The 15,338-nt window shown below is 41.3% G+C and overlaps 1 protein-coding gene and 1 pseudogene across 1 annotated transcript; both read right to left on the bottom strand.

Moving 5' to 3' along the window:
* Positions 1-743: 743 nt before the first annotated feature.
* Positions 744-9,521, bottom strand: MEIG1 (meiosis/spermiogenesis associated 1). The gene is made up of 3 exons (XM_036227338.1): positions 9,467-9,521; positions 3,904-4,070; positions 744-1,016 (listed from the first exon to the last, which is right to left on the bottom strand). The coding sequence occupies exons 2-3, from the start codon at positions 4,039-4,041 to the stop codon at positions 888-890; spliced, it is 267 nt and encodes an 88-aa protein (XP_036083231.1). The 5' UTR covers positions 4,042-4,070; positions 9,467-9,521; the 3' UTR covers positions 744-887.
* Positions 9,522-14,431: 4,910 nt separating this feature from the next.
* Positions 14,432-14,550, bottom strand: LOC118609111 (annotated as a pseudogene).
* Between the last annotated feature and the right edge of the window lie 788 nt (positions 14,551-15,338).

Genomic DNA, 15,338 nt, shown 5'->3' on the forward strand with positions numbered 1-15,338 from the left:
CCTTTAACTTAAGTACATCTGCAAAGTTTCCTTTGCCGTGTAAGGCACCACATTCGCAGGTTCTTTGGGTGACAATGTGGATGTTTTGGAGGGTGATCCCAAGCAGTGTTGGGAAAGGCAGAGACAGTGTCACTGAGACTTGAGAGGACTTCCCTGAGGAACAAGGCTTCAGTGTAAGGAGGTGATTCAGGTCAGAAGGAACCCCAGGCAGGCGTGGGGGGGAGGGGCGGGGAAAGCAGGGGTCCAACAGACAATGTTACCAAGTCAGACACAGCTGCAGGTGACTGACTCAGTCCTGCTGGGAAAACTGGGTGCCAGGGTAGAGCACACAGCCGGGATGCATTCCACGGGAGATGCCAGGTCGCTGGATAGTTTAGCCACCTCTTCCCCATCAGCCATGGAGTGAGGGCTGCTCCCAGGAGCCATCATCATCCCTTGGCATTTCCGGTCCATGAGGCCAAAGACTCTGGAGGGAGGCGCGTGAAAGCCCTCAGGCCACAAAATGCAGGTCTGGGGGTTGGAAGCGATGGTCCTGGCCAGTGGTCAAGGCCAGGGGGCGGGGCAGGGGGTGGAGCAGTGACCTGTGCATAACTCGCATAACCAGGGGGATAGTTCCCAATGGACTGTTTTTTTCCTGTGCATGGTGGTTATTTTATCACAATTGTCAAAAGACCAGGACCAAGGTACAATTTTAATGCTTCCGAAGTTACATTTTAGAACAGAACAGGATGATTAATAATTACCAAAGTTTATGGCTTTTGTGTTTCAGAACATTCAATTGAAGTCTGCATTTTGAGTTATTTTGTAAAATGACAAACATTTACATGATGAAGAATGAAACAATGAAATCTTAAAATATAATGACAAGTAATACAAAGAACAAAGGCCTAGTAAGCATAAATCTTCACTTTGTGGACTTCCTTGTCGTCACACTCCCTCTGTTTGTTGTAGTAATAGAAAGTATTGTCTCTTCTCTGAAGTTTCTTCACATATCCAGTCTCTGGCCAACGATCTACCTGCACATCAAAAGCCAGAAGACAAACATTGTCACGCTGGCTTTATTTTATGCAATATTTTACTATCAAAGAGCTAAAAGTATAACAAAAAAAATTTAAAGCATAAAATTTTTAAATATTTGAGCTCTTAGTATTACCCATGTCCAAATTCATCCTTTTACAGCAAAACAACTAATTTGGTGCGTCTCTCTAAATTCCAATTTCTACATTTAAACTTCTACTCAGTAGGTAGAGAAAACATCCAAAACAATCTAAACTTTATTCTATTTTTACAAACGATTTTAAATGTAATTACTTCCTAACTTCTAAAAGTAATTCCCCAGGAGGAGATTAGGGCTAAGGCCAGACTCCATCCTGGAAACACCTAGAGCTGACCGTTGATGCCATGACAGTGACTAAAGGAAACAGGTAAACTCGATACATCCAAAGGGCCATATGTATTTCCTCATGTCCATATTTCAAGTTCACTTTGAAACTCAGTGTTTAGTAGACACTTGAGGTCCTGAACATCATCCTCGGGAATCTTCTCTTACCTCTCCCACTATTCTTTCTCACACGTCACATCGGTTTGCTTACTTTATCGTCTGGCCTGATCTCGTTTGGACATTTCCCCCCATTTCCTCTCAGATTCATGTTAAGCCTACTTAATCAGGTCCGTGCGTTTCTGTCGCCGGATATGTTTCTTCTGGATTTCGTGAGATGCACTCCTCTCTCGTGGTCAAAATCCTGTTATTCAGATCTCACACGCTGGAAAAACAATTCCTGTTCTTCAGCACCATCTCGAGGTTCCCACTTAACCAGAGCTTTCAAGTGGGATGTGAATACAAAGGAGTACATGTCCGATATGACTAACAGTACGTTTTCATCCTCTTCTGTCGTCTCGGTTATTTGGGAATCAGCAAAAATGGGTGGCAGCATATCTGATAAACCTTGGCAGGCTCTCCGACATCTACGGTGTGGGAAAAAGTCAGGCTGTCTATCACTTATGTCGAGCCCACCTTTCGTAGCTTCTACTGCCCTCAGCAGAGAAAGGAAGGTGTTCTCAAGACACCATTACAGCTCTCTTCCTCTCGGGGCCAGTGGCAGGTCCCCTTTCGTTGGCTTGGGTCTCCAGCACCATCTCATGCAGTGAGGAAACGTTCGTCCAACTGCTGCTGCTTCAGAAAACACATGACCACTTCCTATGGGATAAAGAGCCTTCGAGCAGCTATATTGCTTCTGCGCTCATCAACCTCTAGACAGTTTTCTTTTTATACCTCTTTGCTATTTCATAATTTTTTCTTCTTGGATTTTTACTTGATCGCTCTCATTCAGTCGAGGAGACCTCCACTCCTGAGACTCCGGTGGCCCCGAGCGGTATGGTCTTCAAGTCTAGCTGTCCACAGTCAGGGAGCTAAGTCAGCACTGATATTGCCCATAAGGGCGGAGTACCCCAGGTCAGAACAAAGAATTTCACTCACACCCTTCAGGCCACTGCCCACTGAGACATACCACTCAAGGCAAGCCTTCAGTTACCACCCTGCCCGTCCTTCAAGGCCCTCCGCAAATGCTCGTGCTGTGTTTTCTCCATTTAAAAGCCATAGATGACACACTAGTGAAGGGTACCTTTTGCTAACGGGGTCAAGAAAATGTTAGCAGGTGTCAGAAGATGACTACAGTCGGCCCTCTGTATCCACAGGTCTGTCAGCTGCAGATCCAATCAATTGCAGATCAAAAATATTTTTAAAAATCCAGTTTAGTTCCAAAAAGCAAAACTTGAACTTGCCACGTGCTGAGCATTATGCTGAATCCACGTGAATGAAGCGATGTGTAGGCATACCCTACTTTAGCCTATATGCAAATATAGGTCATATGGAAATAATACACTATTTTATATAAGGGCCTTGAGCATCTGCAGATTTTGGTATCTGTGAGCGGGGGTGAGTCATGGAACCAATCCCCCAGGATACTGAAGGAGGACTGTAGATGAGAATCAGTCATCAACTCTTCATTGGATCAGTGTTTTTAACTTCATTCCTCACCAACCCTACTAATGTCTGTTAAAGAGTCTATTACATTTTAACTCTGCAATATCACCATTCCGTTTCTTGTCTTTTTAAAGGAAATATTAAGTAGAGATCAAAGAGTTGAATGAAGAAGAGAATATAGAGATCCGAAAAATCCAGAGATAAATTAGTCTCTGGAAAAATGGTGAATTCTAAAACAACAAATAAAAATAAAAAATCAAGGTAATAATTTGTTGTAACCCCAAATCTAAACATTAAAACATTTATGAATACTATGTCATATTCTAAAATATTCTTAAAAACCCAATCTTCCAGTTTCTAGTAGAATAGATGTTTTTTTGAAAAAAATCACATTCTAAACTGATGCCGTGTCTAGATTTTAATGTTTTCTTTGTAAAGCAAAATCATGTCTCTAATCTCTTAACTGGAATGCACAACCAAAGTCAGGAATTGTTCTCTAATGTTTTTTTGTCACTTATGATCTCCATAATAAACAGAATTTAACCCTTTTATAACTATGGTCAAAATAAAAGAGAAACTCTAAAGATATAATAGTTATGCAACAAACTGAGTATCTGATAACAGAATTGCCTAAGTGAGGGAAAAAGACTCTGCTTTTATGGTCTACCAGAAAAGATTCATGTAGCAGAGCACAGTTCAATAAAAGCTGGAAAATTCTCAATATCTCCATGCTGAGGGACCACCTTTTTCCTCATTCCGCCTGAAAATCACTCTTCTGGCCTTGGTCTCCTCATCAATAAAATGAGAGAGATGGAGTAGAATTCCCTGTTAGCTATTCTCTGGCTCTTTGTCTTATTTTGATACTTTACATCATCTAACGAACTCATTTTGGGTTCAGGTTTATAGGACATAAATCTTACCATAGAAACTTGTTTCACTTGTTTATATTCAATTTCATCCCGATATCCTGCTTGTTGAAATCTGTACAGATTTTCTATCTCTTCTGACCATTTCTTGGCACGACTTATTGATTTTGGTTTCACGTCAGAACTAGCCATGGTTACAGACGTCTTGCTTCCAATTAATTCTGCAAGATATTAAAACAAAATTAATAGATGACATAATAGTGACAATTCGAAAGTCCCTTTAAGAATAAACAAAAGTAGCATTTAAAAAGAGAGAGTTGAGAATCCTATTAAATATATTAAACTTTAAACATTCAGTTCCAAGATCGAGAAGGAGTCACATTCTATTTTGGAAAGAAAATAAACCCTGAAAGGTACATAGAGAATTATTGATTTATTCATCAAATAAAATTGCATTCAGAGTTATGGAGTGCAGTCCTAAAGGCTGGAAACTAATTCTGGCAATAGTTGTTCCAGGCAATAGTTGACACATTTCTGAAATCACACCCATTTTTAACTGCTCGGCAGGTTGGCAAAATATCCCACTACCATTCCATTTGATTATGTTCAAAATGACATCTTTTATTCCTTCCTAAAAAGAAAACGTAAGGCTTCTCTTCTCACCCTCTTCTATTCTCGCTGGGAGCAGTGGTTTCTTTCCTCTCATAATAGATCTGATAACCAAGAGGGCTGGTGACTCAGGGGCGGGGCCCATTGACTGTGGAGAGGCTGAACAGAGGGATGATTCATGGACTAGGTGTGATGGAGCATGTGGCACCCGATTTCACCATGCTACTCAGATCGGCGCACATTTAAAACTTACGATTTCTTTATTCTTGAACCTTCCAGTTGAATATTTTCAAACCATGGGTGACTATGGGTAACTGAAACCATGGACAATGAAACTGCGGATAAGTGGGGAAGACTGTAATTATTGTGTGGCTGTGTGCTATGAGTTCAGGTACTCAGAAAAGCAGATGCCAAGGTAGAGTACCAGAATTTATTGCGGATAAAGCTTAAGAAACATAAGGAAAGAAGGAGCAGGAATCTGCAGGAAAAGCTTTTATACTGTGACGCACGCCTGACACCTGGGGATGGAAAAGGAGGAGGAAGTAGAATTGGGGGGTATGAGCTCCAGAGGCCGGTGGGGAAATCCAGCACGAAGAATGCCCGTGGAGGACCCTTGCTCTAGGCAACACTGGTCAGGCCTAGTGCGGCAACCAGTTTCCGTCGTTGACCGGAAGCGACTGGGGGCGTGCTTGACCTCAGCTCAGCTCAAACTCCAGTTAGATCTCAAAGGCAGGGTAGGGTCAGATGACTGCAGGGAGCAGCAGCTTCTCTCTGTGGAGAAGCGCTCCTCTGCCTCCGTGGCTGCTCCTGTCTAACTTGCTAAAATATCAAAATTCTTCTGAGCCACAGATAAAGTCGTAGGCTATTTTTATTTTCAGCATATATTATACTCCCTGAAACTCAGTAAGTGCTTGACAAATGCTCGGTGAAATGAGATTTTTAAGTGCAATATGGCGAGTTAGGCATTATAGATGCAAAATGTATATAAACATGTTATGCAATCATCTAAATCTTATGAAAATATAAATGACAGTTTTAGGTCACAAAACTTGGGTGACACAGGAAAAGGTACAAACAGAAATTGCTACAGGAGGCCTGGCAAATTCCATGTCCCCAAAGACACCCCAATAATAGACTTTAGTTATAGCTCCACAGAAATCAATTTAGAAATGTGTTTGGCCCAAGCTCGGATAACTGTGAGGTTGAGGATGATAGATACAAAGTTAAGATCTAAGAGTACTGAGCATGCAATGCACTGTATGTTTGCAATCACTCAGTACATTGTGCAACTCTGAAATTTGCAAGGTCTGATGTGACCCTTGCTCATTCAAATGTAGCATGTGCAACTGTGTGTCCACTGATAAATCTCATTTGAGGGTGCTATAAGCTCACACATCCATCTATCATTTAACAATGCTTCTATTTCTCTGTCATGTATTCTAACCTAGCTGACTTGTTTGTTTGTTTAGATAGTTAAATCTTTTGATTTTCCTGAAAGGTATCCGTGTATGGCTCCTTTCATCAATCTAAGCCAATTATTAACTTTTTCAACATGGTGCTTATGCAGACTGGTGGCAGCAGTGGGACTGATGCAGAAATCCTGAGACCTACCATGGCTACATCTCTGAGGACAAAGCTCTGGGATAATAGAAAGCAGGGGAATGGAACCGTGATGACTAGTTGCTCTGCTGACCCTCTATGAATTGAGATGACATAGGTATGAGAATGAGTAATATGCCACTAACTCTCAAAGGTCTGGCCATCTGGGTTAAAAACTAATAATAAAAACTTACAAAGGCCAAGTAATTCCGACACAGAGACAAGGGATTCTTTAAAATTTGGGGAGTGATAGGAAGTGGAGGTAAAAAACAAAGGTTACAATTAACATACAGATTTTTACCACATGGGGAGCCACGATGGGCTGAGGCAGTCAGTGGTTGCTTGAAGAAGGAGGTGAGTTTGAATCTAGTTCTTAAAGAAAAGGCATAAATAACGGGGCAGGCATTGCAAGAGAGCATTATGACAAAAATGGATTGCAGAAATAGAAGAGAGTGTACCATGTTCTAGGTAAATTATTTGTTCCTTTATTTATATCTTGTCTTGTCGCAAAAAGGGTTTGAGCAGATTGTTGGGATACTATATTGGGAACAAATCGTGTAGGACCTTGCATTTTAGACAGTAGAATTTCTTAATTATTCCTTGAAGGATGAAGAGTGTTGGTCAGAATCGTGTGATAAATTTCCATCTTTTAGCAAAGTGTAGAATTATGATTGGATATGAAGATTGTGTGTGTGTGTGTGTGTGTGTGTGTATACACATACACACTCATATGCAGATGCCCAATTAATTTCTAAGGGCTACCTTTAAAAGGGATGAACATCTTTTCAGTCTGTACCACAAGTAAGGCAAATATATTTGCTGCATCTAAAGCACAGCTGTTTCATCTTATGTTGTAACTTGTGAGACTTATAAAAAGCTACACATAAAAGAGAAGGCTGAAGAGAGTGGGCCGCAGCCCAACGGCATGATGTCAAACACACAGGTCTACTTGCAGGGCATCTAACGGGGGAAAGGGATTTAAGGAACTATACTAAGGGACAACTAAGAGAGCACATCTTCCTAAACTACGCTTATAATCCGTTGTCCTTATCCAATTGGCACTCTCTAAATCTTTTATGCCTCAGAAGCAAGCAGTTGGCATGGGTATGTAATCTCATTATTGTTTTTCAGAAGCTCAAACTCAGAGAGTATACATGAAGAGTTCAATTATAAAATCATTGACATGTCCAGGCAAGAGTAAATGGGGTGGGGGGACTAGAAATAGAAAAAAAGAAATGCAAGATATATCATGAAGAGCTGGCGGGATCTGGCAACCGATTAGATGTGGGGGGAAATGCTATATTTACTAAATGCAGAAAACATGCTACATTCAGTTGAACTACTAGGGAAATTGCCATTTTTTCCTCAGTAGAACTACACCTCTTATAGATACATCAGGCATTTCAAAACTTTTTCACGAAAAGCTAAAGGGAACATGAATACATTTCACTATAATAGCAACCCTAGTGGCTACTATCACTATATAGTGGTGGTGAAATTCCTCTTTCTTTTAATTTCTTTTATAAATTACTACTTATCGAAAACACAGAATGTAACTAAAATTAGGAAAGGTCAACTTCATACTAATTCTGCCTAGTAACATTCAGCACTTTAAAATTCAGTGGTTTTACTGACAGCAATGGCAAAAAAAAAAAATTGATATAAAATACATTCTATCTCTATAATACTAAGCTGTATCTGCAGAAACAGAAATGGCAAAGCCTGACTTTCTAGTTTGTAAAAATCAAATTTTGTTAGGGTTTACATGGCTATTTAAAAAAATAATAAAACCACCAATATCCAATCCTGGACAATCTAAGGTTCTAATCTGATCTAACAGTAGAACCTTTTGATCTAGCCAGCCCTCTCGAACTCCCTTCTTTGCAAAACCCCTTTTCATCATTTCTACTCTAAAAAGTGCTTTAACTTTTAGTGGCATTAAAACCCTAAGAGCATTAGTATCCCTAATCTTCCATTTCTTTTCCCATTTTATTTTTTCTGTTCCTAGACACATCAGGATATAGCAGAGGAGCCCGTTAACTAGCCTGTAACCTTGGTCAAGTCAGTTAACATCCCTGGGCCTCAGTTTCCTGAACTGGGTAAAGGTCTCATTGGGCAGGCTCTAAAGTCCTCACACTTCCTTTCCAAAGTTTTTGCATGTTCAGTTGAAAAAAACAAAATTGGTTCCCCCAAATAGGCCTTTGTGGTCCATGGTACAAGGGTGCTAACCTGCATTTGTGCAGGACAAAATTCCTCCATTCTGGCCTGCACAAGTAAACATCCCTTCTCCGGTCCCTTAAACTTTTTGTTTTTTTCCCTGCCAGAAACCACCAGTTGTATCTGTAAAGTAAACCTCGCCTAGAGAAGGCTGAGTCAAAGAAGGTATTCTAAAACTGGGGGCCCAATGACTGGCCCCAGGGAACGATCTCTGAAAGAAGCCCCAGAATCGCAGCCCCTAAAGCCGAAGGGGACAAGGGGTGGCCGGGAAAATACTGGAGAATCAGACTCTGAAACTCAACGGGGACAAAATAAAGTCCTTCCCTGGAAGAGAGGAAGGTAACGTCAAACCAGAAGCAGGTAGCATGAAATCTCTGAACAGGTGATGGAGAGCAGGGACGGAAGGGGCGGGGCCTGGGCTTCCGGGGCGGGGCCCAGGTGGGCGCAGGGGCAGGGGCGAGCAGGGCCAGCCCTTCAGCTACAGTCCACCCAGCCCTGGTCCAGCTCCCTGCGGTTACCCTAGCTCAGCCGACCTGGAGAGGCTGGGGCGGCCCGCCCGGCAGCTCCTAGGGAGAGCGCGGAGGTGCTCGTGTTCTCCGCTAGGGACCCTGGGCTGGGCAGCGAGAGGCCAACTGTCACGGCCTGCGAGACCTTTGAGTCTCCTAGCAACGTGTGGCTTCCTCTGGAGCGCCGCGCTCAGGATCCCCTGAGAACGGGCTTGTGCGCGCATGCCCAAGGGAATAGAGGCCGACCCCAGGGTGGGCGGGAGCGTTGAAGGGGCTCATCCCTAAGAAAAGGTGGAGAGTGAAAGTGTTATCTGTTGCGTCTTCAGGCCCAGACAGAATTCCCTTAAAAAGTGGGTCAAGGAATAGAGACCACTGGCAATTCTTGTCCCTGATAGTAAATAGCTCCCATCTGTCCCACCTCCCTTCTCGTTTCGTTGGGATTAAATGAATCAGTCTCCCTGGGGTTGAGCATAGTGCCCGACAACTAGTAAACCTGCAATAAAGCACATCTTGAATATTATTTTTTAGTATTACCTTCATTATTATATTTTAAATGATGTGTTTATACTTAAAACTCCCATATTTCTGGATCTCTCTCTGATTTCTAGATCTCCCTCTGAACTCTAGACTTGTATACTCAACTTGGTTATCCAAAGCAACCCCTCTAAACACCCTCACCCCCTTACCTGCTTCTTCCACAGTCTTCTTTTAGCAGGTGGTCCCAGAATCTCCTCTTCCGCTTACCTCCATATCTACCCATCAGCCTAACCTGTTGACTTTACCACCTAAGTCTAAGCTGCCTTCATTTCATCCCCTCTGGTTATTAGATAGCCCCCAGTGAGTCTCTTTTGTCCCCCATAGTCTATTCTCAACAGAACAATCAGTGGAATCCCTTTAAAGCATAGTCAACTCAAGGCACTCCTCTGCTCACAATCCCGCAATGGCTGCCCACCTTACAGGGTTAAAAATAGCCTTACACATGAGCTCGTAAACCCTCCTTCCTTGCTCTGCAGCTGTGGTTCGCTCAGCTCCAGCCGCACTGGCCTCCCGGCTGTTCCTGCCTGGCTCCCACATTGCCCCCTTATTTGTAGCCCCCCGCTCTGCCTAGCATGGTCCTCCCCCAGTTATCCCTTTGTCTAACTTCCTCGTATTCAAGTCTTTGTTAATATCTCAACTTGCTCATCTCCATCCCTCTGTCTCGCTCCTCTATCATAGTCTCTATCCCCCTTACTATGTTTTAATGTGTTTTTCGTAGCATTTATTACCTTCTAATATACCATCTAAATCACTTATTTCCTAATATTATTGTTTACCTTCTGCTAGAAGGTAATTCTATAAAGACAGAGGTCTTGTTAACTAATCTACTAGGACAGTAGGTGATAAAACAATGTATCTCGAATAATATATTCCACCACCGCCATCCCCACAAGTGCCACTGTGACACTGTGGAAGCGCTATAGTATAGTTACTAGGAGCATGTTGTCTGTCACGTGACCTTGGATTTGATGCCGGCTCCTAATACTAGCAATGTGACCTTGTGCAAACTACTTAATCAGTTTCCTTAACTATAAAACGAAGACAAAAACTGTACCTCTCTGAAGGAGCTGTGAAGATGAAATAGTAAATACAAACTGTTTAGGAAAGCATCTGGCACTGTATAAATGGTAAATAGTATTATTTCTACTGGATTACGCACTCATTACCACATGATTTTTCTCTGCTTTGCTCACTGCTGTATCTTTAGTATCTAGATCAGTATCTGGCACATAGTAGATGGTCAGGGACTATTTGTTGAGTGAGTAAATGAATCCACACCATCGTACTTCCAGAAGTATTACAGCAACTTTCTACTCAGACTCGCTGTCCCAGGCTGCCTGGATGTCTTTCCAAACTCAAACCCAGTGCTTCTTCTCAAACTTTAGGATCTGTCAGAACCTCCTGGAGGGTGTATTAATAAAGATTGCTGCCCCCACACCCACATTTGCTGATTTAGTAGGTCTGGGCTAGGGCAGAGAATTTTTATTTCTAACAGGTTCCCAAATACTGTTGGTGATGCTCTTCCAGGGTCCACACTTTGAGAAACACCTTTCTACTTGTCATTCACTCCCTTCTTTCAAACCACTCAGGCTTCCTACTGCTGCTAAGGTCAAAGTTCAAACTCTTTGGCTTGGTGTCCACGCCCTCACGGACTGGTCCCTTCTCAGTTGATTTAGCCGTAGACTTTCTCTGTGAAGTCCCTCTTACTTTACCCCTTTCGAGCCCAACACTGTGGTTAAAAGGAACTATTTGCAGTGTCCAGACTGAAGAAAAGCTCATTCCTGAGACTTCCCTTGTTCTTGGGCCTGGAAGCCAAACTCAGATTCACCTTCTCTGCTCAGTTTTTCTGATGGTCCCTTTCTCCTTGCAGAACTGAGATCTCTCCTTGGTCTCCATACTACACCCTGAGTTTGCTTCCATTAGAGGACTGTAAACCTCTGTTCCCCATGCGTTTCTCTTTATAGCAGATCGTGAGTTCTAGGTATGCCATGGCTGATTTCTTTATTACTTCTAGGTTCAAGTACAGTGCCTAGCACTTAGTAGATGCCCAGTAAATAGTAATAGCTAATATTTATTAAACATTTACCATTTTCCAGGGCTTTAGGTAGCTTGTTTTCCTTCCTTCCTTCCTTCCTTCCTTCCTTCCTTCCTTCCTTCCTTCCTTCCTTTGAACAATAATGTTTTTTTTTTTAGCAGTCAGAGGGGTGAGGATAGATGGTGACAAGAGGTAATGGAAGTGGAGAAATTTATGTAATTAATGGAAAATAAGCATACATTGTGATTTTTTAAAACCACCTTCTATTATGTGGTTAGCCACCTATGTCTTCTGAATCAACTCCTATGGGAAAGGGGTATCCTTGTCAACCTTGTTTACTTTGTCCCCATTCTCCCACACACCTTCTAGACATTTTTTTTACAAACCTGTCGATCTATAATTGCAATGCAATAAATGGAACATGTTTAACAGCATATGATTTGGTAAGTTTTGACATATGCGTACGCCTGTGAAACCATCACCACAATCAGGTTAACGAACTTGTTTCCTGGTGCCCCCGGGAAACTGTTGATTTGCTTTCTGTCACTTCGGATCATCTCACATTTTGTATAATATTATATAAATGGAATAACACAACATGTACTCTTCCTTGGCTGGCTTCTTTCACTCAGCATTGTTATTTTCAGATTTATCCATGTCATTGTATCAGTAACTCATTCCTTACCCCTCCCCCACTTTTATTGAGCTATAATTACATGATACTGTAGGAGTTTAAGGCATACAACATAATGAATCCAATATATTTATACACGGCAAAATGATTACAACAATAAGTTTATTAATATTCATTACCCCATATAGTTACAATTTTGTTTTTTTGTGATAAAAACTTTTTAGACCCACCCTCTTATCATCTCTCAAATATGCAGTACCATATTGTCAACCATAGACCCCAGGCTGCATATCACATCCCCAGAACTTACTTATCTATAACTGGAAATTTATACCTTTTGACCCCCTTCACCCATTTCTTCCATCCTCCACCCCCCACCTCTTGCAAATACCAATCTGTCCTCTGAGGAGACTTTATTGTTACCTTTATTTTACAGATGAGAAAACTGAGTTATGGAGAGTTTAATTTAACTGAGATCACACAAACTGTAGTGGCCCAGATGAGACTCTAACCAGGACCTCCAAAACCCAGTGGCTAGACTCTTGGCCCATGAGCTGTCTATTTTGGAATGTTAACTTGAATGAATCCATTTATTCTCTGCTAGCTCTAAGCTGAACGTCCTCTCAATATCTTCTAAAACCAAAATTAGTGTAGAAATAAAAGTAACAAAACTGGAGATAAGCCGTCTGCAGTTTAATCTTATAAATTAGTACATTTCGAATTTTAAAATTGTTAACCCTGTGGTTAACATAGTACCATGTTTTTATTTTAAAAACTTAAAAATACATATCGCATATGTTATTTTACATTTTTTTGTGTGATGAGTTAAATCGTGCCCCCTTCCCCCAATTCATATGTTAAAGTCCTCATTCTCAGTACCTCACTCAGAATATGACCTTATTTGGAAGTAGGGTTGTTGAAGACGTAATTAATTAAGATGAGGTCATACTGGAGTGGGTGGTCCCTTAATTCTTAGTAGTGTCCTCATAGTAAGGGGAAATTTGGACACAGACCCTGTTCTGGGCTGAATGATGTTCCCCTATAATTCATATGCTGATGCTCTCACCCCCCAGTGTGACTGTGTTTGGCTATAGGGCCTTTACAGAAGTAATTAAGGTTAAATAATATCCTGAGGGCAGGGCCCTAATCCAATAGAACTGATGTCTTTTTAAGAGGAAGAGGTACCAGGGCTGTGAGCACACCGAGAAAAGGCCATGTGAGGATAAAGCAAGAAGCTGGCTATCTGAAGCCAAAGAGAGAGAAACCAAATTTGCTGACATCTTAATCCCTGACTTCCAGGCTCCAGAACCGTGAGAAAAGGTTTCTGTTGTTTAAGCCACCCAGTCTGTAGTCTCTCTTCCTCAGTTCTGTTGGGATAGAATAATAAATCAGGGACTTTGAAGTTCAGAGAGTTTTGGAATTGCTAAAGGAGAGATTCCCACCTGGGGAATGAGGAAAGAGAGTAGCAGCCAATGCTGACCACGGTTTTCTTAGTACACAGAACATTGGACTTCTTATTTGTATCTCGAGGATGCCAAAGGCTTGTAAGTGACTGTGTCTTCCTCTGGAAGAGCCAAATTTATGGATCACATCTTCTGAGAGTGCGTGTGTGCATGTCTGTGGGCTCCGCTCACCCACCTTCACTATTTCCTATTTTTCTTTTATCCCAAGTCTCTCACAATTTCTCTTTACTCTTTAGTGCTGTATCCATTGTGGAAAGAAGGAAGGATAAATCAGTAGACAAACGAATAAGAATATGCACATTATCTTGACCTGCCTTGACAGGAGCTCCCAATTCTGCCAGAGGTAGACACACTAGAGTCTCTTCTGCTTCCATTAAAAAATTTTCCTGAGAACCTGTATATGAATAGAACTCTGAGTACCATGGCTGCAGGAAACTTGCTTACGTACTCTGAGGGTGGCATTCTGATTCCAGATTTCCCTGGTTAGAACTTGTTCCTGGATTTATTCTATATCACTTTGAGTCTCTGTGAAAGTATTCACTTAGCATGTTCTGCAAATCCATTGTCTCCAAATAGATTGAAAACTACTTGAAGGCACATTTTAGTTAGCTACAGAACCACTGTAAGGATTGCCACCATGCTACAGCACAAAGCAGGATCTTGAAAGTGAGCTCTTTGTAATTGTTAATATTGCGATGTCTAAAGAGACTTGCTAGAAAGAAATACAATAAATATTGTTGTGACATTTTGATGAATCTTAATACTTTAGCAAACCTTTTCATAAAGTTGCTATGATGCTTTAACCCATGTCCCATTTACCCTGAAAATACTTGCTGGTGGTGCTTGCGGCTGCAGCTTTTACCCCAGGATAACTCACGGATTATAGTCCTAACCTTACCCCCAAAGTTTGCCACAACATATCTTGCTTTTATTAGGATTTTCACATCGCTCTATTATATAAACTAGCCTTTTTTTTTTTTAACACCTACAGCACCTGATATTCATAGGTGGTCTATCATCCAAGTACTAACCAGGTGCGACCCTGCTTAATTTCCAAGATCAGACAGGATCTGGCATGTTCAGGGTGACATGGCCGTAGGTTATCAACAGCCTTTTGAAACAAATAACCCCATTCCATTTATAGTGTTCTGGTTTTAGTAGTGGTATTTTTATTTAAAAAATATAGTAATTCTCGATTGCTGAAAATGTCAAATCCTAGAAAAAGTAGCACTTCTACATGTGACATTAACATCGTTCTCAGACAGTTGTTAGCCAAAAATTCATTTGATGAATCTGATTTTGGTATACATTTCTGTTACATTACAATTAGAGACAAGTTCTGTTTAAATAGAACAGTTTTTACATTTTATTTTTACATTGAAAACCATCACATTTGCTTCAGCCTCAAAGAGTATGTTTATGTAAAATTAAATTAATGCTCGCAGCCAGCTGTACTTTTTTTCTAAATGGTAAATGGGTTAAAAATTCCAGACCTTTCTTCCATTACTCTATCGCTTGTTTTTCTTTTAACGTACAAAAAATATAGCTCAAAAGGACGGGTTGTGGGGAGGCTAGCAGCTAATTTATCCTTGGGATCTTATCTGCCCTAAGAACATGCATCAGAGTTGTGATCATCAGGGGTTATGTATTACTCAGTTTGCAGTTATAAATGGATGCGGGAACTAACAGTTATTGAAACTACCATGAGTCAGATACAGTCTTTTCTCATACCATCCTGATGGTTATCCCATAAGATAGAACTTGAAAAAGAGAAGAAGGGAAATTGAGTGCCACTTTAAGGCTCTTAGTGGACAAATAGCAAGAGGAACACAGTCTGCTGTCAAGTGAAGCTCTGCATCTCCCTTCGCATCCTCAGGTGGAGCCACCTG

Source organism: Rousettus aegyptiacus, unplaced genomic scaffold (genome assembly GCF_014176215.1).
Source record: "Rousettus aegyptiacus isolate mRouAeg1 unplaced genomic scaffold, mRouAeg1.p scaffold_m13_p_10, whole genome shotgun sequence".
Taxonomy (NCBI): domain Eukaryota; kingdom Metazoa; phylum Chordata; class Mammalia; order Chiroptera; family Pteropodidae; genus Rousettus; species Rousettus aegyptiacus.

What these genes read in the sequence shown, in the direction of transcription:
- MEIG1 (XM_036227338.1), bottom strand. Translation starts at nt 4,041, where the DNA reads ATGGCTAGTTCTGACGTGAAACCAAAATCAATAAGTCGTGCCAAGAAA. An exon ending in AAGTGAAACAAGTTTCTATG is followed by an intron (nt 1,017 to 3,903) that starts GTAAGATTTATG and finishes TTTGATGTGCAG; the next exon opens with GTAGATCGTTGGCCAGAGAC.